Source organism: Muscardinus avellanarius (assembly GCF_963383645.1).
Source record: "Muscardinus avellanarius genome assembly, chromosome: 6".
Lineage (NCBI taxonomy): Eukaryota > Metazoa > Chordata > Mammalia > Rodentia > Gliridae > Muscardinus > Muscardinus avellanarius.
In genome coordinates, this window is record NC_137791.1 from 49,592,623 (window position 1) to 49,619,277 (window position 26,655).

General features: G+C 40.6%; 1 protein-coding gene across 2 annotated transcripts in view; it reads left to right on the top strand.

Annotated features, from left to right (window-relative positions):
• Positions 1–6,723: 6,723 nt before the first annotated feature.
• Positions 6,724–26,655, top strand: part of UBE2D3 (ubiquitin conjugating enzyme E2 D3) — a gene marked incomplete at both ends in the record, with an annotated part of 41,610 nt that continues 21,678 nt past the window's right edge. For both annotated transcript variants that reach the window (XM_080697537.1, XM_080697538.1), the window contains one exon: positions 6,724–6,747. In XM_080697537.1, coding sequence (XP_080553663.1) covers positions 6,724–6,747 — 24 coding nt within the window. The remainder of the gene's footprint in view (positions 6,748–26,655) is intronic.

The following is a 26,655-nucleotide window of genomic DNA, read 5'->3' on the forward strand; positions in this document are numbered from 1 at the left end:
TTCAGCATATCTCATATTGTGAAGTTAAAATACATGATTATTTTTTCTTTTTTTTTTTTTTTTCTTGGTGGTACTGGGGTTCCTGGAAGCCCTTCTACCTCCGGGCTACACTCCCAGACCTATTTTTACATTTTTATTTGGAAACAGGGTCTAAGCCAGCGCACGTGGCTGGCTTTGAACCTGCGCGATCCTCCTGTCTTGCCTCCCAAGCGCAGGGATTACAAGCGTGCGCCACCACGCCCGGCTATGATTATTTTTTCAGAGGGAGATAAATCTACCATTACAAGTCCAATAAATCAGAAAATGAAAATATTTTATTCTTTTTTGCAACTGCAAAGCAGGCTCTTTATAACACTAGATATCGTGAAGTGTTTAAAAATTTGAGCTGAGCTGGGCTTGGTGGCGCATGCTTGTAATCCCAGCATTTGGGAGGCTGAGACTGGAGGATTGCAGTTTGAAGACAGCCTTACCTACTTAGTGAGACCCTTTGCAACTCAGTGAGACCTTTTTTCAAAATAAAAAGAATAAATAATAGGGCTGGGGGTGTAGCGTGGAGGTAGAATGCCCCTGGGTTCCATCCCCAGTAACACAAAAAAAATGAAAAAAATAATTTGAGCTAATCCTAGCTTGCTTTATCACAAGGCATCAAGATGCATCTATGGGTGGCATATGCCTATAATCCCAACTCTGAGGCAGAGGCAGGAGAATCACAGGTTCAAGGTAGCCAGGGCAATTCAGCAAGACCCTTTCTCAACATAAAAAGGGCTAGAGATATAGCTCAGTGTTAAAGTGCTTGCCTAGCATGTACAGTGCCCTGGGTTTACTCCCCAGTAACACACACACATGTACATATGTGAATATATATGTGTATATATATATATGTGAATATATATGTGTACACCCCAGTACCACCAAAAAAAAAAAAAAAATTTCACCAGGTGAAGTGGTGCATAACTGTAATCCCAGTATTTGGGGGTGCTGAGACAGGAGGATCAAAGGTTCAAGGCCAGCCTTAGCAACTTGGCAAGACCTCATTTTTAAATAAAAAATAAAGCCAGGCGTCGTGGCACACACCTGTAATCTCAAGCGGAAACAGAAGGATTGCAAGTTCAAAGCTAGCCTCAGCAACTTAGTGAGGCTGTCAACAACTTAGTGAGATCCTGTTTCCAAATTTAAAAAAAAAAAAAAAAATAGGGCTAGGGTAAAATAGGGCTCTGAGATAGAATGCCCCTGGATTCAATTCCCAGTACCAAAAACAAAACAAAAAAAATAAGGCATCTCTCATTCTGGAGATATTTGGCAACCTCCCATGAATGTGTAGTTTTTGCTTTTCTAAATAAACCATCTTAGTCTCTGAAAAATTATTTATTTTTGTTCTGTTTTTGTGAGTCTGGGGATGGAACCCAGGGGCATTTGACCTCCGAGTTATAGCCCATTCCCTATTTTTATTCTTTATTTTGAAACCGGGTCTCACTGAGTTGCAGAGAGCCCCACTAAGTAGCTGAGGCTGTCCGTGAACTGTGATCCTCTGGTCTCAGCCTCCTGAATGCTGGGATTACAAGTGTCACCACCACGCCCGGCTCTGAAAAATAAGTTAAACATACAGGATTTTAATCTCTTTCAGCCTTGATTATTTTCATTTTGTAATTCTTCCACATATCTTATTTACAAAGACATGGAGCTGGGCCTGATGGCACACGCTTGTAATCCCAGCATTTGGGAGGCTGAGACCGTAGGATCACGGTTCACCAACAGCCTCTGCTATTTAGTGCAGCCCTCTGCAACTCAGTGAGACTCGGTTTCAAAATAAAGAATAAAAAATAGGGCAGGGGGTGTAGCTCGGAGGTCGAATGACCGAGTTCCATCCCCAGATCCGCAAAAACAAACAAACAACCCACAAAGACATGGAATAAATGGATGTGATAAAACCTAAGTTACCCTACTTGAGAAATGAATCATTCTGGATAGTTGACATTTACGTAGAGTACCTTAATAAGTACCTGAAAATAAGGGGGGTAAAAATCAACAAATGGGATAAAACTATTGCCTATATTATGTGTTACACACATTGATACCTCCTTAAAGAAAGTATACTAGTGTAAACTTCTTGATAAATCACTATGGTTATTATGGTTATGTTAACATTTCACAATCTTTTCAAGACTAAGTTTTTTTTTTGGTTTTTTTTTTTTTTTTTTGGTGGTACTGAGGAACCTAGGGGCTTTTCTACCTGTGGGCTATACTCCCAGACCTATTATTCATTTTATTTGGAAACAAGGTCTCACTAAGTTGCTGAGAGCGTCACTAAGTAGCTGAGGCTGGCTTTGAACTTGTGTCTCAGCCTCCTGTCTCAGCCTCCCAAGCACAGGGAAAGAGTGTGCGCCACCTCGCCGGGCAAGACTGATTTTTAAACATGGATTGCATTGATGAGTAATGCATGAGCTTGGTGGGAAAAAAGTTACATCTTATTTTTGCTTCTTTTTATTTAGCATTCCTTCAATTATGAATGTAGAAAATAAACAACAGTACTATTGGCTATACCTACCTCTTGCTGTATTACCAAGAGAAAGTACAGATACTTTATATGAAATCACAATTACAATTCTTACAAACTCTGGAAATAGCATGATTATTTCAAAATTTTTGGTCTTTATTAGACCCACTGCTAGATTTTACTATTAAATCATACATCAAAGCCGGGCGTGGTGGCGCATGCTTGTAATCCCAGCATTTGGGAGGCTGAGACCTGAGTATTGCGGTTCGCGGACAGCCTCAGCTACTTGTGAGGCCCTCCGCTCAACTCAGTGAGACCCTGTTTCAAAATAAAGAATAAAAAACTGGGCAGGGAGTGTAGCTCGGATGTCAAATGCCTCTGGGATCCATCCCCAGACCCACAAAAAAAGAAAAAAAAAAAAAGAAAAATCATACATCAAAATTTATTTTTCCTTAATATTTTGATTACTGCATTTCAAATGTTTTCCTTTACAGTGCAATAAATTTCATTTTAAACATATAAAACATTATTCTGAGAAGGTCCTATGGTGTTAATCAGTCTGCTAATGTGGTTTGTGGCACAAATAAGAACATTGACTTCAAATTTGTCCCAGTTTTCTGTGCTTTGTTAATCCACTGCAATAATGTTCTATTGTACTTTCATACTGAAGCTCTTTAGATTAAGGTAATGCAAATTAGTTTCTCTGAAACTCTTCTTCATGAACATCCCTGGATAGTATGAGTTCTTTTAGGTAAGTGGGAATATTTCCTTCTATCCGTGTACCTTGGCTTCTGAAATAACAAATAGAGGGAGAAATAAGTCAAAACTAAGCTAAATTTGGATGGCATTTAAAGTAGAACTACCAAACAAATTTTATCAAGTAGAGTTTATGAAACTCTTCAATAAGTATTATGAAGCTAACTTTATGAGTTCAAAAGTCTACTTCTGCCACTTGTTAGCTGTGTCAACTTGGGGTAGTAATTTATTTATTTATTTATTTATTTATTTATTTATTTATTTATTTATTTTTGGTGGTACTGGGGTTCCTAGAAGCCCTTCTACCTCCGGGCTACACTCCCAGACCTATTTTTACATTTTTATTTGGAAACAGGGTCTCCTAAGCCAGCGGGCTGCAGCTGGCTTTGAGCCTGCGCGATTCTCCTGTCTCTGCCTCCCAAGTGCGGGGATTACAAGCATGCGCCACCACGCCCGGCTGGGGTAGTCATTTAAACTGTGCTTTAGTTTCTTCATTTGTAAAAGGGGGCTAGCAAGCACAATACCTAGTATATGGTAAGTTCTGTAAATATTTCCTACACCAATTATTATTGCTATATAATTCACAATATGACAAGATAATGTCTGACTGGTTACTTTAATAACTTACATTTATACAGCACTATAATGTGTACAGTGTCCTTTCATAATCTTATGTCACTTGAACCACAAAGGACAGCTATTATTACATATGGTTAAGTGGTGAAGAAACAGAAGATGAGTAGCCAGACCAGCATCACACACAACATAGGAATCAACAGGCAAGGACTCACCTTCATGCCTAACCAGGAGCTTCTACTATAATTGTCTAGCTAAAAGAGAGAACAATGGAAAGATAATTCAGGAAGGAAGGGCCAGAGGTGTCCAGTAGGCCATGAGCTGAATTCTTAGGTTATTTGCTATATGCAGTTTTTCAGGACACACACAAAAATCTTTATCACCTGTGAGCTTGTTAGAAATGTAGAATCTCTACAGGTTCCAAGGTGGCTTAGAAGATTTAGTATGATTTAGTATGTATTTTGAACAAAACCTCAGGTGATCCCTATGGACATTAGTTTTAGAGTACTGTTTCATTAATTGCTGTAGTGACACTATATAGTGTGACACTATATTTCATAGTGTATGTGAAACTATTACTGACAGGAAAGTTTATATTAGTTAATAATTTGCAACCTTTTGTTGTTCTTTTGGGGGTTTTTGGTGGTACTGGGCATTGAACCCAGGGGCAGTCTACCTCTGGGGTACACCTCCAGCTCTGTTTTATTGTTTATCTGGAGAGTCTCGCTAAGTTGAGAGCCTCACTAAGTTGTTGAGGCTGTCCTCGAACCTGAGTTCCTCCTGTCTTAGCCTCCCAAGTAATGGGGTTACAAGTGTGCCCCACCATGCCAGACCTTTTTTTTTTTAATATAGCAGGTTTTAAAAATGTTTATGTTTCCATCTAATTCTTAAAAGATTTCCATTTTGGAAGGTGAGGTCATTAAGGAGTGTTGGAAAACCTTAAACAAGTTAGTGCTTTTAAGTTGCTGTGTGTGTGTAGGGGGTTGTTGGGACTAAATTCGAAGCATGCTGGGCAAGCTCTATCACTAAACTAAATCCTCGGCTCCTCTTCCCAGTATCGATCCCCTAAATAAGACATGCGCTCGATTTCTTCACCGGAGAGACCTATCAGCAGTACGCCTGGGTCTATTTAAAAGTACTGTTCCCATTAGCTGAGCGTCTCTCCTTGCTGATTAACCGGCCCAGGAGGGTAAGGGTGTGAATGTGGTTCACCTGCTCGCCAGACGCCTTAGAACCCAGCTCCGCGTTGACTAAAGGTACCCACTAGTTAATCCATGGCACCGCCCACCGCACATTCCTGATTGGGCGCGTGAGCGAAGGACTTGCCGGCGCATGCGCTGACCAGCCCAGGGAATTCCATTTCCTCTCCCTCCCACCAGCATAAGCATCCAAGGGCGGAGCTCCCCCGGCAGCGACCCGTCCCAGTGCGAGCCGGTGTCCTGCAGCATCTCGCGAGAACTCGTGGGCTTGGGGGCGGGCCCCGGGTAGAAAGAGCGCACAAAACTGCCCTTAAGTCACTGCAGGGCTGCTGCTCCGGTTAGCCGGCCACGAGGTTCTCGCGAGATCCCCCCGATACCAAGTGAGGAAACGGGGACGCGGTTGGGAGGGGCGTGGGGCTCACCGCGCAGCTGCCGCTGGTTACCTTCCTCCCATGGTCCCCTTCCGGTTCTCGATGCTTCTCTGAGTCTAAGGGTTTCCGCTACTCGCCCGCCCTCCCCTCGGCCCATGTCCCGCCTCCGTCCCCCGCCCTCCCGGTCCAACCTCTGATCTGTTTAGTAAGAAGGTGCAGTTCCAAAAGGGAGACGGCAAAAGGGCGGCACAGCCTCCTCGGCCGGCGTGGGAAGCGCACCGCTCGGGCCTGCGGCTGGCCGGCCCGCGACGCGGCGTTGGCGGACTGATCCGCGGCGGTGAAGAGGCAGGAGGAGGGGGAGGGGCGGAGCGTGGCAGCTGGCAGTAGTTCCGTCAGAGCGGACATCTTGTGGCTGTGTCGTGCGCGTGAGCCCCGTAGGGCCGGGGAGGCACCAGCTGCCGCGCGGGGAGGAGGCCGAGGCCGCAGCTTGAGGGAGGCCCCGGCCCCTCTGTACGCGTGGGTGTGGACGGGCAGGGAGGAGGCCGGCCGCGCGGGCTGGCCGGCTCGGGCCGCGGCGGGCGGGCTGGCCGGGTGGGTGCGGCGGGGGTCGGGGCGGCCGGGCCTGGGGAGGGGGCGCGCCCTCGCGCGGAGCCGGGGCCGCGGCGGCCGGGCGCGTGGCGGCGGCGGGCGGGGGCGCGCTGGCAGGCGGAGTGTACGGTGGCGTCAGGGCGACACGGCAGAGCTCTGGCTCCGGGGACAGGAGCGCACATTAAGCCTCTCCTTTATTCCCTTCTCTTCCCGGGCCAAGCCCTCGAGCCGAAACCGAAAGAGGCCGGCGGCGGCCCGGCGGCCCCGCTCCCCTCCCCCCTTGCCTTTCTCTGCCCTAGTGACGCCCGCGTAGCGCCGACTAGGCCCGGCTCCTCCTCTGCCTCCGGCCCCGGCCCCGCACCCACCCTTTCTCCTACGCTTCCTCCTCTCCCACCCGGTCTCGTCCTTCTGAGAGGCCGGGAAGTTAGACTTGTAGGCACGCTCCGGCTCTGCCCGTCACCCTCGCCCCCTCCTCGGGCCGGAGCACGGCATAGAGGCGTTGGTGGCCTCGCCACCCCACCCACCCCGGATCGCGGCTGTTTTAAGGGACCTGGATTCATCGGTCTTTCCGGGGCCCGTGCGAGTGCTGATCTGCTCCGTTTTTGCAAAAGGCGCCTGTGTCCGGAGAGCCGGTGTGAGTCGGAGAGACCATCCTTCCCGCAGCCCGGATAATCAAGAGTTTTGGCCGGACCTTTGATCACACACCAGATAGTGAGGAGCTAGACGAAAAGCACAGACTATGGCGCTGAAACGGATTAATAAGGTAAATTGAGCTGAAAAGAATGGGGTCGTGGGCGGAAAGAAAGGCTCAGGCCCAGAGGAAAGCGGGGTGGTGGTAGTATAACTGAAAATACTCTTCTTGAGCCACTTTTTTAGGGGGAGGTGAAGAAGGCGGATATACTATATGAAATGAAGTATAGGGCTGGGGAAAAGAGAACACTTGTGGCAAAGCGACGTGTTACGCTGAGTTTCAGTGGAATTGGTGCAAGCTATGAGCGAGGAAGAGTGACTTATGGTATCCTGATTTCCTGCTTAAAGTCCGGCTTAGGGGGCTGGAATTGCGGAGAGACGCTTCAGCTTATGTCATGGTGCTGCCTATTCTTGGTTCTCAAAACTTTTAGTTATAAGGTCAAGCCTGTAGGCCTTCTTGAGAGGAAAAGAAATTAAGAATGGAGACGATCAGAGAAATCTGATGGGTCCCGAACTTCACAGAGGTTAAGGGTAGAAATCTGGTCTCCTGAAGGGCAGTGAATGAATCCAGTCGGAAATGTAATCGACTCTGGGCAGGTTACACAAGAGTCAGTGGGGTTGGGAGGTAGTGGGCTGACACAGTGTTGCTACTTTGTTTGATAGTTGCAGCTTTCACCCGAAGCTATTTTTCCGTGGCACCGGGAACTGATGTAAATGCCTTCTGGAAGCTCCCTTTTTCTTTTGCTCTGGGAGGGGGAGGTCAGGGTTATGTTGGCAGTAAAGGAAAATAGGTACACCTATTTTTGCCTCCGACCACTTAATAGTGTCCTCGAGGAGGATTTTTTTCGCTACTTAAAATGTTGTTTGATAGTAAATTACCGATTTAAGTTGAAAAAGGCTAGGATTTTTCGAGGCTGGGTGTGAGCGGAACCTACACCTCCGGTGGTTTAGTCTCATTTTCTTGCTCTTAACTTCTATCCCGCATTTTAAGATGGCGGCTGCTTTAACTGGTTCAGGCTCTTTTCCGGCATCCCCTTTCTTAATACGAAGTAACACTCTGTTAAGTATTAAATGTTATATCACATCGTGCATCGCTATTAGAGTCCCCTGCTCAAGTTTTATCTAAATTCAGACTCTGTGTTTCCCTTTTTTGTAGTGTGTGTGTGTGTGTGTGTGTGTGTGTGTGTGTGTGTGTGTGGTGTATTTGGTTCTTGCACAATCCAGTAGGGTGGAGTATTTACAGCTAACTTGAAAAAAATGTAATGGAATAAATTCAGCCTTACTAAAAAAATAGAAGACCAGAGATTGTAGGTTGGAAACTCTTGGTTTTGGTAGGATACTTTTTAAAAGATTTCAGTGGATGGAATGGCAAGGACTTGGCTTTTCTAAAATAGACTGATGCTGCTTAATGTGTAGTTATTCACTAGGTATGACTTTGGAGTTGGAACAACTGAAGTTTTATGAAAGTTGAAGGTTTAAATCTTCACTCTTAGATATTGATTCTTTGTAATATTGTATTGTCGCTGGGTTAATACAAAATACTAATTTAAATCTTTGTACTTTTAAAATGATAGGAGAGGAAGAAAAACTTTAGGATTTAAGACTTTATCACTTTCTGTGGCCACTTCAGGGGTTAGCGTCACATTGGAGAAGCATAGTTTTATTTTATAGCATACTTAAACAGAACATAACATTCAGTACAAATAAAAACTTTTTATTTATAGATATTCAAACCATTACAGTGTGGAATAATCTCAGATCTGTAGCTTTTTATACAAATGGAACAGAGCACTTTAAAGGAAGGAGGGTCTCATTGATTTCTTTTACAAGTGATATCCAGCTGCTGTGACACCACTTTAATGATTTAAAAGCTCTAGTGAGGCAATATAGCATAATGATTAAGGGAGTGAATATTGAGCAGAAATGTTTCAGTTACTATTCTAGCTCTGAGCAAGTTATCCATGTTTTATTATAAGATTCTTATTTGCTATAAGAACACTAAATAGTTATGTGCCTAATAGATAACCAGGCAATGTTCTAGATATATAGGTACTAGGACAGCAGCAATGAATTTCCAAGCTATTTTTGAAGGTTAAATAGATTAATGTGTGGCATTGCACAGGTCCCTGGCATATGACACGTGATATTAAAAAGTTGTAATAAATATCACATGTATAATTCTCAAACTTAAAAATTAAGTAAACTGACTTTTGATAGTCTAAGTATTTTTAAGAATTATAGCAGTGATCTTTGACATAAAATACAAGTTGGAAAACCAATGTTTGTGTGGAAATGGTTGCTTCAACTTGTAGAAACATTTTTGATGAGTATCTCGTTTATTTTCAGATGTTACTGTCCGAGTCACATGAGGAAGCATTTAAAAGGTGTACCGCAGATCCATACATAATTTTAGTCAGCATTGTTCAGCAGGGGTACTTCTTAAGGCACTTCTCAGCAGTCAAGTTAGCTTGTTGACATCAGTGTGGCTTTTGTGTGTGGCTTTACCTATTTTAAATTTATTCTTATCTGAAGACCCCCTGACAGATACCAAGATACATCTGTATTCCTTGCTAGTAATTTTACTGAAATGCTTACTGTTGAAACTTTTAAGCTTAGAGCAAGTCGTTGAAATCTCTTCAAATTTTTTTGTATGATTGTTTTTTAGTAATCAAGGAACTGTCTATTGCTATATTCCTTATTTGGATCAAACTGAATATGGTCTTAAATAGGGCTATTAACAAAAGCTTAAAATGGTACTCTAAATTGATTTTTGGGGACCATAGACCATAATGAAGACAGTATGGATTTGGGGAATGTTTGAGAATTTTATATTTCCTAAAGTCTAAAGTGAACCAATTCTCTTAAAAAGAATAACTCCCTTTTTCAGTGTTTGCAATGAGATATAAGTATTTGAAACAATAACTTGTATTAACTGATAACAAATGGAGGAAGTGGGTACAATTGTATCTCCATTTTGAATCAGAAAACTAGGGCACAGGGGTTAAGGGGGGGGGGACAGGTTCATATTGTGGCAGAGTTGATATTAGAACCCAGGCCACCTGGTTCCAGAGTGGTCTCTTAATCACTACATTTATAAATCTGTCATTTTCGAAGGCTTTTGGGGGGGCTGTGCATATTATCTGCTACTAATACAGCAAAGAGGTAATGTAGCCTTTATTATGTGTAAAACATTGTTTCTAAGCCTTTTGAATAATCCTTAAAACAGCCTACCTGTGAGATACTCCCATTAAATGGGTGAGGGTATAGGCACAGAAACAGGTGAAGTTACTTGTCACACAATAAGTGACTAAGATTTGAATCAAATAGTTTGTCTCAAAAAGGTCGACTTGTGTGTGTGTGTGTGTGTGTGTGTGTGTGTGTGTGTACCAAGAAGATTGAACCCCCAACCACTCTACCTTTAGGCTATAATCCCACCCTTTTTATTTTACTTTGGAAGAATCTTTTGCTAAGTCATATGCCAAATTGCTGGGACTGGTCTCAAACCTTTCTTGGCCTTATAAGTGTTGGGATTACAGGCATATGTCCCCATGCCCAGTGTGGAGATCTTTTTTTCATTTCAATACAAATTTTATCGTAAATGTTATTTTCATTTTGTTAACCTGAAATAAGCTTCCTTTTTCTCATTTCATATTTAAATTATTGGGATTTAACTTTATTCTTAGGTTATAGCTAATTTGAGGTAATATGTTTTGAGAGGAGTGCATTTAATTCTTTTTGGGTAGTCTCTTTAAGGTCAAGAAACTGCCTTGTGCAGGTTAAGTACTGGGGTATCTTATTCCCAACAGTCTGTAGGTGATATAGACTGTCTATTGAGTGGTTTTTTTGTTGTTTTTTTTTTAATGGTCTTGAAGGCTTGTTTATAGCTAACTTATTATGCAGGCTAGTTGGGTCACTAAGGGATACTAATCGTATAATGACCTTGATATTTAATTTGAAAAAGAGTGGCTGTAGCACTATCCTTTTCTTTCATCATGATCATCTGCTTTATTGAATCTAGTTTCTGTTACTCACATAGATGTTAAGTTTGTTTCTAAGGTTTGGAAAAACTATTTGTGTAAATAGGTTGTTTAGGCAAGTTTTATACGTTAACTCCTAGATTCAGGTGTCTCTAGTTACCCAAAATAAGTCGGTTATTGAGGGTTCTTTAAAGCAGTTTACTGTAGTGATTACTCCTCTATTAAACTAAATTTCTAACACCGAGTTTAAAAAGTTCAGATTAAATTCTCAAATCCTAGATTGGATTTGTATGTGTTTTTTGATGCTGTGTATTGAACCAATTAGCATTCTACCTCAGTTACACAGCCTTTTGAATTTGAACCCCCACCTGCTGAGCTAACACCCAGCCCTTTGATCCTAGTTTTTTTTTTTTTTTAAAGTGGTACTGGAGGTGGAGCCCAGGGGCTTTTCTACCACCGGGCTATACTCCCAGACCTATTTTATACTTTATTTGGGAACAGGGTCTCACTAAGTTACTGAGAACCTCACTTTGTAACTGAGGCTGGCTTTGAACCTGTGGGATCCTCCTGTCTCAGCCTCCTAAACACTTGGATTACAACTGTGTGCCATTATGCCTGGCTTTTTTATTTTTTTCGATACTGAGGATGGAGCCCAGGGGCATTCTACTTTCGAGCTACTCCCCCAGCCCTATTTTTCTTTATTTTGAAACAGGGTTTCACAGAGTTGCAAAGGCCCTCACTAAGTAGCTGAGGCTGTCTGTGAACTGTGATCCTCCTGTCTCATCCTCCCAAATGCTGGGATTACGAGCGTGTGCACCACCACGCCTGGCTTGTTTTTAAACAGCATCTCACTAAGCTACTGAGGGCCTTGTTAAGTTGCTGAGACTAGCCCCTGAACCTGCAGTTTTCCTGTTTCAGCTTCCTAAATACTGGTGTTACAGGCATGCACCACCATTCTTGGCTACCCACAGCCCTTTTTAATTGTGAAATAGGGTCTCTAAATTGCTGAGGTTGGCCTGGATGTCCTTCAATTCTTTTATCTCAGCCTCCTGGTGTTCAGGAGTGGTTTCTATCCTGTATAAGAGCTGACTATATTTTATTACTGTATATATGGGTTTTGACGTGTTACATTTTAATTTCAGAATGCTAAGGTGTTTTTGTTGTTGTTGTTTGTTTGTTGCGATACTCAGGACAGAACCCAGGAGCATTGTACCTCCGAGGTATGCCCTCAGCCCTATTTTTTAGTCTTTTTATTTTTGAAACAGGGTCTCACTGAGTTGCAAAGGGCCTCACTAAGTAGCTGAGGCTGTCCACAAACTGTGATCCTTTGGTGTCAGCCTCCAGAATGCTGAGTTTTAAAAGTATAATTGTATAGTATCTTATTTAGACCTAATTTCTTTGGAAGTAATTTTGGAATGTTCTCCAGGTGATTCTGAAGCCCCTCTTTATTTCCTGGGATCATAATCTTTCTTAGGCACAATAGTCTTAGGGGATAAAAAATAAGGAAGGCTCATTACCCTTAAAGATCTCTTGGAGTGGGGAAGACAAGCATGTAGAAAAAGAATAGATGTTTGTTACTTCGTACAGTTTACCTGTCAAGAATATGTTAGGCTGGGTGTGGTGGCTGTTGTGGCACAGGCTTGTAATCCCATTACTTGGGAGGCTGCTGAGACAGGAGGATTGCAGACCCTGTATCAAAATAAAGAATAAAAAAAAAAATAGGGCTGGGAGTGTAGCTCGGAGGTAGAATGCCTCTGGGTTCAATTCCTAGTACTGCAAAAAAAAGGGGGGGGGATATATATATATATATATATATATATATATATATATATATATATATGTTAGAAATCTTAGAAGGCCAGATGTGGTGTCGCACGCTTGCAAACCCAGCATTTGGGAGGCTGAGACAGGAGGATTCTGGTTTGTGGACAGCCTCAGCTACTTAGGGAGGCCCTCTGCAACTCAGTGAGACCCTGTTTCAAAATAAAGAATTTTTTAAAAAGGCTGGGGATTTAACTGGGAGGTAGAATGCCCCTGGGTTCCATCTCCAGTACAACAAAAAAGAGATGGGTTTTTTTTTTGTTTGTTTGTTTGGTTTTTTTTGGTGGTACTAGGGGTGGAACCCAGAAGCTTTCTACCTCTGGGCTATACTCCCAGACCCCCCCCTTTTTTTTTTAAATATTTTTATTTGGAAACAGCGTCTCACTAAGTTGCTGAAAGCCTCACTAAGTAGCTCAGGCTGGCTTCGAACCCGTGCTATCCTCCTGTCTCAGCCTCCCAAGCGCGGGATTACAAGCATGCACCACCAAGCCCGGCAAAAAAGAGAGATTAAGGGGTATGTTGATACGTCAGGTTTGCCTCATTACTGTGGATAAGTTTATCTAAATTTCTGCACCATTGTTATTAAAAATATTTAATTCCCCTTGCCAAAACAATCCAGTATTTTAAAATTAGCAAAATTAAGCCTTTCATTCTCTAACTGGGAATTTTGTGGTCTAAAGTTAATCTTGGTGCTATAGCAGTGTTATTTCAAAATTGAATATGTAATTAGCAGATTAATTTACTATCTTATTAGCCAGTTTATCTTACTGGATAAAATTGCTTCTTGGAAATGTATCTTCAGCTTTGTTAATATGGGGAGGGGAAAAGTTCAGTATTATACCATCTGAATTTGTCTCCCAACTATACCTTAATCTTGTTTTCTGTTGTACAGAGACCTTCAGTCAACTTTGTGCTGTTTAATGTTTGAGGTCACTCAGTTGTGAGTCACTGGTGTTTTTTTTTGTTGTTACTTGTTTCAGGGTGGAATGATTATTCACATTATCCTAACTTTTCTATAATTTCATGGCAGATGTATAATTTGATGTTTCCTGCCTCTGTACTGCTCTTAACTTTTTTTTTCTTCATTTCTATGAAATGCTTTATTTGATTTCATGGATCAAATTTAAGGACCTTAATTTGGCTAGTTGTCTTGGCATCATTCCGAATGATGGTCAAAAAAGAACATCTTTGAACAATATTTATTTTTGAGACTAGATATTGCTGTGTTAACCTACTCTAGCCTTATAATTCTGGGCTCAGACATCTTTAAGTTACTAAAGATCATTAAGTAATCTTTAGTAACTTACCTTTAAGAGTGATCTGAAGGGAAAAAAATTTATAGTATTATTCATACAACCATTCTTAGTACCTTGTTTAAGGAACAAGTATGTTTGTCTCACCTATAATTAGAACTAACAGGAAGTTTATGCCTTGTCAATGATGTATTGAGGCCCAGTATACCAAATCTATCTTTTAGTCCTTAAGATGAAAGAAATTTTCAGGATTTCTCAGAAGCAATTACAAATGGGATTAAAGGAAGTATTCCATGTGATTCTTAAATGTGGAGTCCTGTGAGAATTTTGTCTTAAAGCATTTTGCAGCTGGGAGTGGTGGCGCATGCTTGTAATCCTAGTACTTGGGAGGCTTAGGAGGATGGTACAGGTTCAAAACCAGCCTCAGCACCGGGCATGGTGGCGCACGCTTGTAATTCCCGTGCTTGGGAGGCAGAGACAGGAGGATAGCACAGGTTCAAAGCCATCTGCGCGGGCTTAAGAGACCCTGTTTCCAAATAGAAATAAATATTAAAAAATAGGTCTGGGAGTGTAGCCCGGAGGTAGAAGGGTTTCCAGGAACCCCAATACCACCAAAAAATAAAAAAAAGCCAGCCTCAGCTACTTAGTGAGGCTCTCAGCAACTTAATGAGACCCTGTTTCCAAATATAAAATAGGTCTGGGAGTGTAGCCTGGAGGTAGAAGGCCCCTGGGTTCCACCCCCACAACTGCAAAAACAAAACATTTTGCGAAGTATTTTTCTCTTGAAATACCTGCTAATAACTATATTTCTGCTCAGTGATTAGCTGAGCATAATTCTTGATCTCAGAATGTCATCCAGCCCCTAAAGTAATGTTGCTCAGTATAAGTGTTATGGAAATAAAACATTTATGGTGAGATGCTGAGATTTTATTACAATCCTTAAAAATAGCATTAGAGCTGGGTGTGGTGGCACACGTTTGCAATCCCAGTACTTGAGAGGCTGAGATGGGAAGATCTCAGGTTTGTGGCCAGCCTCAGCAATTTAGTGAGACCCTGTTTCAAAATAGTTTAAAAAAGGCTGGGGATATAGCCTGGAAGTAGAATGCCCCTGGGTTCAATCCCCAGCACCCCCCCACACACACACCAAAAGTGTTAGATTAGTAAAACACAAATTAAGTAATGGCAAAAGTGCTGGGAAGAACTCTGTACTACTTAATTTTGTTTTTTGTATAATGAAGTATAAGTTCAATGAGAGATTTCACTTTTTTTTTTTTTTTGTAGTTCTGAGGATTGAACCCAGAGGCCTTCTATTTCTGAGTTATGCCCTCAGCCCAATTTTTTATTCTTTATTCTTTTTTTTTATTCTTTATATTTTGAAAGGAGGTCTTCCTTAGTTACAGTGGGCCTAACTAAGTAGCTGAGGCTGGTTGCAAACCTGTTATCCTCCTATCTCGGCCTCCCAAGTACTAGGATTACAAACATTTCCCACCACACCTGGCTGAATTTTTTTTTTTTTTTTCCTTTGAAACAGGGTCTTGCAAAGTTGTCTAGGCTGGTCTTGAACTTGCAGTCCTCCTGCCTCAGTCTCCCAAGTAGCTGTTGCTACAGGATACACAACCATACCTTAACTAGAGATCATTTCTCTTTTTTTTTTTTTTTTTTTTTGGTACTGGGGATGGCACTCAAGGACATTCTACCTCTGAGCTACGCCCCCAGCCCTATATTTTATTCTTTATTTTGAAACAGGTTCTCTCTGAGTTGAAGAGGGCCTCGCTAAATAGTAGCTGAGGCTGTCCTCGAACTGTGATCTTCCTGTCTCAGCCTCCCAAACATGCGCCACCATGCCTGGCTAGAGACTATTTCTTAAATTATTCTTTATATTGAAACAGTCTCACTGAGTAGCAGAGGCTAGCTGCAAACATGCGATCCTCCTGTCTCAGTCTCCCTAGTATTTGGATTATAATCATGTAGCTCCACGCCCAGCATAGTTTTTATAGTTTTATTTTTTTATTTGAAAACAGGGTCTTGCTAAGTTGCTGAGGCTCATTCAAACCTGCAGTTCTCCTATCTCAGCCTCCGAAGTATTGGGATTTACAGGCATGTGTTTGGTGTAGTCTCACCCATTATTGAGTGAGGGAACACAGGGGCAAAGCGTTATATTTAGGCTTTTAGGCCAATGTCTGTCAACTTTTTTTTTTTTTTTTTTTTTTTTTGGTGGTACTGGGGTTCCTGGAAGCCCTTCTATCTCCGGGCTACACTCCCAGACCTATTTTTACATTTTTATTTGGAAACAGGGTCTCCTAAGCCAGCGCACGTGGCTGGCTTCGAACCTGCACGATCCTCCTAAGCCAGCGCACGTGGCTGGCTTCGAACCTGCACGATCCTCCTGTCTCTGCCTCCCAAGCGCGGGGATTACAAGCGTGCGCCACCATGCCCGGGAGTAGTTTCTTAGCATTGTGCCCAATTCTATATATCCTTGATCCATCTTGGTGTTCTCATCTTAGGTGAATGGAGCCTTTAGCAACTCTCAGTATGTACTGTTCTTTCCACAACCTTTTTCTTCATTAAAATTGACCTCAATTCCAAAAAAAAATGTTTTTTTCTTGCAGTGGAATGACGATTTCTCACTTCACTTTCATTTAAAGGCCATGTAACTTGAAAAATAGGTAACACTACACACACTAAACACACTGAAATGTAGGCTTAACTAGATAATTTGGGGGGAACTGGTCCTAAAAAAAGTTCTTCTATATCCAATTTGGAGGCATTTATTCATTAGGTAACTTTTAAACTTATCTGGGCAGACACCTGCTAGGTATAAAATTTGGGACACTGAGATGGTTCAGCAACTCATTGAGACCCTTTTATAAAACGAAAAGGGCTGGGAATATAACTCAGTGGTTAGGGCCCCCTAGGTTCAGTCGCCATTACCAAGCAAAAAATCTTAAGTACATTTTTGATGCATGACACCTTGTGAAGAGAGCCATTTTGAAACTTATCCGTAGTCTTGTTTTCAGTTAATTTAGTTAGAATATATTCCACTTTGTTCTCCCACCTATCCAGAAGTTCAATATATCCTACTGTTGAACTCAGTATTCCTTTCACCTATTAAGGGGTTCTAAAACAAATGAGCCTGATTCTGTAAGATGATTGTGAGGATTAAAATACTTTGTGCTTAAGGAATTTTCATCCCTAGTGAATTTTTCATGTTCTATCATCTAAATTAACTTATGTAGCTTCCTAATGTAGTTCTATATTTAATCTGTTCTCAGTAGTAGGGATTTTCTACCATATGGGGTTAGTTAGAGGGTCTAATCCCACAAGCTAAAATTGTGTGTGGACATGTAAATAGGGAACTAGAGGGGTCATTAGTTTACCCGATTTTAGCATTGTTTGTTACAAATAGTTTTAAGGATCATTGTTCTGAGTGGTATCTAAGTGATGTTCTATGCCATTTATTATTTGAAAATGTAAGAAATAATACTTATGTGCTTAAGTATATGTGATAATACAGAAACGAACCCCCCCCCAAAAAAAAAAAAAAAACAGCAGCAGCTGGGTGTGGTGACACACACTTGTAATCCCCAAGCTTGGGAGGCAGAGACAGGAGGATCGTGTAGGTTCAAAACCAGCCTCGCTGGCTTTTAAGAGACCCTGTTTCCAAAAAATATATATATATAAAATAGATCTGGGAGTGTAGCCCGGCAGTAGAAGGGTTTCCAGGAACCCCAGTACCACCAAAAAACAAAGAAAACAAAACCCCAACCAGATGTGATAATGCAAGCTTATAATCTTAGGTGCTCTGGAGGCCAGCCTGATTGAGACCACTGCCTCAAAATAAAAATGGCTCTTTTGTTCTTTGGCAAAGAAATACTTATTCCTCCAGCTAGAACCAATTCAAATGTCACTGTTTTAAACCCAGGCAAAGTTAATGGTTATCTTTTCAGGATTTAGAAAGCATTTGAATGCCTCTTATCTTTGGTCTTGAACCTGCTTTGTTAGCCTCTTGAGAAGAGGTATTCGTATTTTATATTGGTATTTACAGACTTAACAAATGCTTGGTACCAAAAAGGCAGTATTCATATGAATGAATGAATGAATGAATGAATGAATGAATGAATGATGATAAAATTTTAGCTCGTAGCTTAACATTACACTTATCATTTTTATTTTTTTATTTTTTTGTGGGTCTGGGGATGGAACCCAGAGGCATTTGACCTCCAAGCTACACCCCCTGGCCAATTTTTTATTACTTATTTTGAAACAGGGTCTCAAGTAAGTTGCGGAGGGCCTAAGTAGCTGAGGCTGTCTGCGAACCACGCTACTCTGGTCTCTCCCGAATGTTGGGATTACAAGCATGCGCCACCACGCCCAGCTTCACTTATCATTTTAGAAATGGAATTACTATAGGCCGGGCGTGGTGGCGCACGCTTGTAATCCCCGCGCTTGGGAGGCAGAGACAGGATCGCGCATGTTCGAAGCCAGCCGTGCGCGCTAGCTTATGAGACCCTGTTTCCAAATAAAAAAGTATAAAAAATAGGTCTGGGAGTGTAGCCCAGAGGTAGAAGGGCTTCCAGGAACCCCAGTACCACCAAAAAAAAAAAAAAATATATATATATATATATATATGGAATTACTATGTAGTTTCTGTGCTGGATTGAAAATTGATTATTAGAAAGATGCTTGGCTTGTTTTCTAGTTTAATTTTGAGATTTTGCTTCATTTATATTTTGTTTTCCAGCAATACTTGGGCATTGCATTGTTTTAGTGACTTAAAATCTACATACTTGATAAAGGAGGGCAGGTAGCAGTTGCTCTTCCCAACCCCTTTCTTGGTATGACCTAGATTAAGGAATTTATTAGAAGAAAACTAGTATGTTTAACAATCAAAGGAATAGCTGTAAGAACCAGGAGGATCGCGCTGGTTTGAAGCCAGGCTTGCTGGCTTAAGAGACCCTATTTCCAAATAAAAATATAAAATAGGTCTGGGAGTGTAGCCCGGAGGTAGAAGAGTTTCCAGGAATCCCAGTACCAAAAAAATAATAAATACTTTTAAGTCATTTTTCAAAGCTGAATATAAAATATATTTTTGTATGTATGTATGTATGTATGTATGTATGTATGTATGTATGTATTGGCCTAATTTAGACTCTTTTGTGTAGGGGTCTCCAGGGATGGAACGCAGGGCATTTGAACCCTGAGCTACATCTTCTGTCCTATTTGGTATTTTTATTTTGAAACTGTCTCACTTAATTAGCTGAGGCTGACTACGATTCTCCAGTCTCATCCTTCCAAATGCTGGGATTACCACACCTGGCTTCTAATTTAGACTTTTGCTTGTTTCTTTAAAAGGTGTCCTGGACATGGAGAACTTTGAAAATAAGACACTTAGAAATGATTTGAATAGCCGTGTGTGGTGGCGCGCACTTGTCATCCCCACGCTTGGGAGGCAGAGACAGGATCGTGCAGGTTCGAAGCCAGCCCTCTCTGGTTTAAGAGACCCTGTTTCCAAATAAAAAATATTAAAAAAAAAAAAAAAAAAAGGTCTGGAAGTGTAGCCCAGAGGTAGAAGGAACCCCAGTACCACCAAAAAAAAAAAAGAAAGAAAGAAATGATTTGATTAGTAAGAGCCAGAAATTATGAGAATGAAGAGCTGAAATTGATTAGCTCTGGAAAAAAAATTTTAAAGAAATGTTAGAGCAGGGTTTATAAATTCATAAATACTAGTTTGCAGAAAAACTTGTCCCAAGAAGTGTTTTTTCTTTTTTTTTTTTTTTCTTTTTTTTCTTTTTTGGTGGTACTGGGGTTTCTGGAAACCCTTCTACCTCTGGGTTACACTCCCAGACCTATTTTTATACTTTTTTAAATTTGGAAACAGGGTCTCAAGCCAGCTGAGCTGACTTCGAACCAGTGTGATCCTCCTGTCTTCACCTCCCAAGCCCGGGATTCCAAGGTGTGCCACCATGCCTGCCTGCCAAGCAGTGCTTTCTTAACATTCTTCTTAATTCAAATGTGTGACTTTCAAATAATTGCCATGGGGGGGATAGTGGGGGTGGAGACCTGGGACTTTAGTACCCCAGGCTGTACTCCCAGACCTATTTTATATTTTATTTGGAAACAAGGTTTCACCAAGTTGCCAAGAGTCTCTCTAGCTGAGGCTGGCTTCTAACCTGTGGGATCCTCCTGTCTCAGCCTCCCAAGCTCTGGGATTACAAGCATGCGCCACCCCACCTGGCTATGTATTGACAAATTTTAGACTATTTGTATAGTATTTTTAATGGATGAAGGCATTTCAGCATAATTACAGGGTATTTTATTTAGACCAATCATCATTAAAACTACGAAATGTTTTTTCTAAGACATTTTAATCTATTAGAATTAAAGTATAACATGCCGGGCGTGGTGGCATACATTTGTAATCCCAGCATTCCGGAGGCTAAGACCTGAGGATCGCAGTTCGCAGACAGCCTCAGCTACTTAGTGAGGCACTCTGCAATTCAGTGAGACACGGTTTCAAAATAAAGAATAAAATAAATAGGGCGGGGGTTGTAGCTCGGAGGTCAAATGCCCCTGGGTTCCATCCCTAGACCCCCCCCCCCCAAAAAAAAGAATTAAAGTATAGCATGTTTATTAAGCATCCAATTAGGGGTTGACACCTAAGAAACGAATAGTGTTTTTAATATTATGACTTGAATTGAGGTGCATAATAGATATTTTAGACAGCACAATATAAAGATTTCCATATAGTCCAAAGATTTAAGTGAACCATAGGGCTATAATGTTGCCTATAAATCAGATTGCTTTTAAGACAGTGACCTAAAAGTGGTCTGTTTATTAAGTATCTAGTTAGTACACTATTTGCTAGGTAGTGTGTTAGAGTGCTTATAAGTTCTATTCATCTTCTCAAAAATCTCTGTAAACATAGCCCTTTCTTTTCTTTTTTTTTTCTTTTTTTTTTTTTTTTTTTTTTCTTTTCTTTTCTTCTGGTATTGGAGATTTGAACCCACAGGCATTCTACCTCTAAGCTACATGCCCAGCCCAGCTTTCTTTCTTATTTAGAAACATGGAAACATGGTCTCACTAGGTTGCTGAGAGGCATACAAAGTTGCCAAGGCTGGCCTTGTACCTGTGATCTTCCTTTCTCAATCTCCCAAATACAGGGATTACAAATTTGCATCACCACTCCTGGTTTAGACATTTCTATTTTAGAGATGAGGAAATAAGCCTAAGAAATAGTAGATCTGAGCTAGTTTTACTTAATTTTAATTTTTTATTTTATTTATTTATTTTTTGTGGTACCAGGAATGGAACACAGGGGCTTTCTACCTCTGGGCTATACTCCCAGACCAGTTTTATATTTTATTTGGAAACAGGGTCTCACTGAGTTGCTGAAAGCCTCACTAAGTAGCTGAGGCTGACTTCGAACCTGTGTGATCCTCCTGTATCAGCCTCCCAAGCGCTGGTATTAAAAGAGTGCGCCACCAGGCCCAGTTTGATCTGAGTTAGTTTTAAAATGAGACTAGAGGCCAGGTGTGGTAGCACATGCCTATAATTCCAGTATTTGGGAGGATTTGGGGTTTGAGACCACACTCAGCAATTTAGCAATACCCTAGAGAATCACAGATTTGAGGCCAGCCTCAGTAGCTGGGTCATCCTCTCAGGAACTCAGCAAGACCCTGTTCCAAATTAAAAAATGAAAAGGGTAGGAACCCAGAGGTGCTCTACTACTGAGCTACATTCCCTGCCCATTTTGAGACAGGATCTCTTTAAGTTGCCTAGTCTCCTTAAATTGCCTTTCGATCCTCATTTGTCAGCCTCCGCAAGTACTAGGGATTACATGCACACATGTTTTGAATTGTGTTTTGAACCTAAGATAGAGATGATTTGCTCTTTTCTTCCTACAGTGTTGTTTATTATGGCCAAGATTTACTTGAACTATTAACTTTAGATGAATTTGATCACTACTATCTTTATTTTTTTTATTTAACCATCAGGGCACCAGATCCCTTTCTTGATGTTGAATTAGTTAAGAGTTCAGTGCTAGAACATTCTATATTATAGAGCATTCTCACCAATTCTAATGACTATATTATTTGCATAGAGATACCTTAATAACTGCTTCAACCCTTTCTATCCCAGCCTAGACATGTATATATACTTTTCTAGTTGGCCCTGCACTTGGTGAATCTTGAATGTTATATTTTCATCTGCCAGAAAGCTTCACCACCGATTTGGAATTCTACCTAATGCTTTGTTCAGGTCAAAAATCTCACTAGCATCATGATCCCTTATTCTTTCCAGATGTCCAATGTACTATATATATATGTGTATATATACATATACATAGTATTTGCGTATATAAATATATTTAGTATGTGTATGTATATATACATATACACAGAGGCACTTTTTTTTTTTTTTTTAAGTACTAGGGATTAAACTCGGGGGTTCTACCTCCAAACTACATCCCCAGCACTGTTTTTTATTTTGAAGCTAGTCTTGCTAAGTTGCTGAGACTGGCTTCAAACCTATAATCTTTCTGTCTTTGCCTTCCATTACTGAGATTACAGGCATGTGCCAACAAGCCCAACTATAATTTCTTAAAATAGATTATTGATCAACAAATATGAGGTTTTTTGGTAGAACTGTTAAATGTCTATATTCAAAACCTAGTTTATTAGCAATTGTTTTTGTGATACTAGGGATTGAACCCAGGGCCATTCTGCCTCTGACCTATACCCCAGCCAATTTTAGTTTGTTTGAAAAGGTCTGCCTAGGTTGCCAGGAGTGTTGATACTTCTATTAAGTTGCCCTCCAACCTGGAATCCTCCTGTCTCAGCCTTCCAAGTACTGGAATGTCAGGCATGTACCATATATATATATATATATATATATATATATATATATATATATATATATATATATATGCTTTTTATAAAATTCTTAAGACAGGTATGGTGGTACACACTTGTAATCCCAGTATTTGGAAGACAGACAGGAGGATTGCAGGTTTGCAGGCCAGCCTCAGCAAGTTGTGAGGCCCTTTGCAGCTTAGTGAGACAGTGTTTCAAAATATAAAAAATAGCCTGTGGTGGCAGGCTTGTAATCCCCACACCTGGGAGGCAGAGACAGGAGGATAACACTGTTGAGGGGGGGGCAGCCTAAGAGACCCTGTTTCCAAGTAAAAATATCTGGGAGTATAACCCAGAGATAGAAGGGTTTCCAGGAACCCCAGTACCACCTAAATAAATAAATAAATATGTGAAAATAGGGCTGGGGAGTGTGGCTTGGAGGTAGAATGCCCCTGGGTTCAATCTCCAGTACCACACACAAAAAAGTAAAAGCTCTTCATGTAATTAATTTAGTCTTTATTCTTTTCAGTATTTCACAGGTGTGAATTCAACATTGAAAGCCATCTTAATTTTATAACATACTAGTACATAATACAACCTATTCAGTTAAAATAGAAGCTCCATCAGAAGAGATTTCTTCATAAATTGAAATATTTAAAGCACTGTATTCTTTTGAGGTCTTATATAACTTTATTTAGTTCTTCAGTTTTGTAAGGAAAAATTAGCATTTTCTTGTTTAAATTTGCTAAAAGCATATTTTTTCTGTACCTCTCAGTCTCATTTTCAAAGACTTTCAACCAATTCTTTAAAAGAAATATAATTTTTAGAGGACTCACTTACCCTCCCCCCCCAATCTCACCAGAATAGGGCCTTTATATCAGTTTATTACATAAAAGTCCTTTAAACACTGAAACCCTTCTACCTCCGGGCTCCAGGTTCCACTCCCAGACATATTTTATTTGGAAACAGGGTCTCTTAAGTCAGTGAGGCTGGCTCCAAACCTGTGCGATCCTCCTGTCTCCGCTAAGCCTGGTGATTACATGCCACCATGCGCTCTCTTTAAATTTTTTTAACAAGTCTTTATCTTCATTGTTAAATTTGACTTACATCTACAAAAAACATAGGTATTTTAAGTCAGGTGTGGTGGTGCACGCATTCTTCGGAGGCTGAGACCACCAAAGAATCGGTTCCAGTTCACAGACAGCCTCAGCTACTTACTTAGTGAGGCCCTCTGCAACTCAGTGAGACCTGGTTTCCAAATAAAGAATAAAAAATAGGCCAGGAGGTGTAGCTCAGAGGTTGAATGTCCCTGGGTTCCACCCCCACACCCGCAAAAAAGAAGGTATTTTATCTTTAACCAAATGGTTTTAGAAAAGCTTTGTTTTGATTCCATGTAGTGAATGAAAATAATCACATCAGTGTCTGAGTTTGCTATAAAAGTAGCATTACATTGAAAGCTATCTATAATACTTTTTTTTTTGCGGTACTGGGATGAAACAAAGGGGCATTCTACCTTTTAGTCTTTATATTTCCAATAGGATCTGACTGAGTTTCAAAGGGCCTCACTAAGTAGCTGAGACTGTCTGAGAACCAGGGTCCTCCCGTCTCAGCCTCCCAAATGCTGGGGTTACAAGTGTGTGCTCAGACTGGGCTTGAACCTGTCTGTGATCCTTCTGTCTCTGCCTTCCAAGTATTGGGATTACAGGTATGTGCCACCATGCCTGGCCTACTTTATTGTAGCTAATTAACTTAGGAAAAAAATGTGGAACAAAAAGTAAACCAAATTGCATGCCATGATTGATGAAAATGTACTCCTTTGTAAACAAGGTCCAATGATCATTTTAGGAGACCTTTAAACTTACTGAAATTTCACTTTAGATTTTTTTTTGTAGTCCATGACTTAAAATTTTAAAGCTTTGTACTTTTAAAGATAAATTAGTACATGTTAAAATCCCCACACTTGAGCTGGGAATCATTTTGTATATCAAATATATAAGGTTGTAATAAACTTGATATATAAGTACATATGTATATGTAATCTGCGATGGTATATAAAGAAACTGAAAATAGTACCTGGATTTTTAAAATAATAATACAAATTCTTGACACAGCTTTTTCCGTGGTGGTTATAGTTTTCCTTTATTAGCAAGTGCTGTAAGAGCCTGCATTCTTCCATAAGACCATTGTTATTCTGGAATTTAAATTGAGAAGTCTTCTGTTTTCTGCATTCTTGGGGGAGGAGCTTACCTGAATATTGTACATCTTAAGTCCTTGGCTTCACAGTAAAAGTAAAAAATCAGAGTTGAGGAAAGAAAATGAATTTAAGAAATTTGGAAATTTCCATGTAGTTGAATTCCTGTCTTTAACAGTGAATATATTGCTTTTGTAGATTAAATAAGAAAAGTAATGTTTCAAAGATATAAATGCCTTGATATTATGGTAGATTGTTGCTAGGGCTCATTATTCTTCCTTGTATCCCCCCCCCCCCCCCCCGGTACTGGGAATGGAACCCAAGTTCATTTTACCTCCAAGCAATGAGCCCTATTTTTTTTTTTTTTTTTTTTTTTTTTTTTTTTTTTTTGAAACGGTCTCACTGAGTTGCAAAGGGCCTCACTAAGTAGTTGAGGCTATCTGTGAACTACGATCCTCCTGTTTCGGCCAAATGTTCTTCTATAATCCCAGCCTTTGTTTTGTTTTGTGTGGTACTGGGGTTCCTGGAAACCGTTCTAGTTTGGGCTACACTCCCAGACCTATTTTGTATATATATTTTTTATTTGGAAACAGTGTCTCTTAAGCCAGAGAGGCTGGCTTTGAACCTGCACGATCCTCCTGTCTTAACCTCCCAAGCCCGGAGATTACAAACTTGCGCCACCACGCCCGGTTTATAATCCTACATTTTAAAGGACTAATGGTAAAGGATGGAAAGTTCAATGCCCAAACATTTGTTTTGGGTTAGGGATGTAGTTACCTGATAGAACTGTTTCCTACCATTTGCAAGGCCCTAGGTTCAGTTTGCAGCAGAGGAAGTAGGGGGTGGGGCATTCATATTTCTGCTTTTGAGCTCATGGTCTTTTGTATATGACAACATTTCAGCTTTTTTGGTCTGTTTTGTTCTTGATGTTTCCATGTTTAAACAAGAAAAGGGCTGAAGAACTTAGAGTGATCTCTGAACTCTTACCCCACCCCAAAAAGGATGGGACTTATGCCACAGCTTGAATTTTAAGAGAAATTGTTTATTTGAAAATGTGGAAGGCAGCAGTGTATTAACATTGATTTGGCTTATCTTTTTAATTCTTGATGATGAAACATTAGTTACATCATTTGTAAGATGGAACTACACTCTAAAAATTTTTTTATAAAAACTTAGGAAATGAGCCGGCATGGTGGCACATGCTTGTAATCCCAGCATTCAGGAGGCTAAGACAGGAGGATCTTGGTTCACAGCCAGCCTCCACAGCTTAGTGAGGTCCTTTACCAATTTAGACTCTGTTTCAAAATAAAGAATTAAAGAATAGAGTTGGGGATAGCTTGGAAGTAGAATTCCACTAGGTTTTATCCCCAAGACTGTGAAAAAAATTTATTTGAGCTGGGTGTGGTGGGTGATGGTGCATGCTTGTAATCCCAGTACTTGGGAGGCTAAGAGAGGATTGCACAGGTTCAGAGCCAGCCTTAGCTACTTAGGCTGTCGGCATCTTAGTGAGACCCTGTTTCCAAACAAAATATAAAATAGGTCTAGGAGTGTAGCCCAGAGATAAAGTCCCTGGTTCCATTCCCAGTACCACAACATACACACAAAAAAATTTAGGAAATGACTTCATACTAGTGTAACCTATTAACTATAAGTCTTAGAAGGGTTATTTACATACAGACTCTTTTTTTTTTTTTTTTTTTTTGCGGTACTGGAATGGAGTCTATCCATCCATGTTGTCTGGCCGTGGACTCAAGAGGTCTTTAAGGAGTCCAGAGCAGCACGTAGAAAAAGGAAACATTCCGCTGGAAATTGCAAAGATAAAGATAAAAATAAGAATTTAAGAAACAAAGAATGGGGATGTTTTGTGTGTGTTTTTGTTTTGTAGTA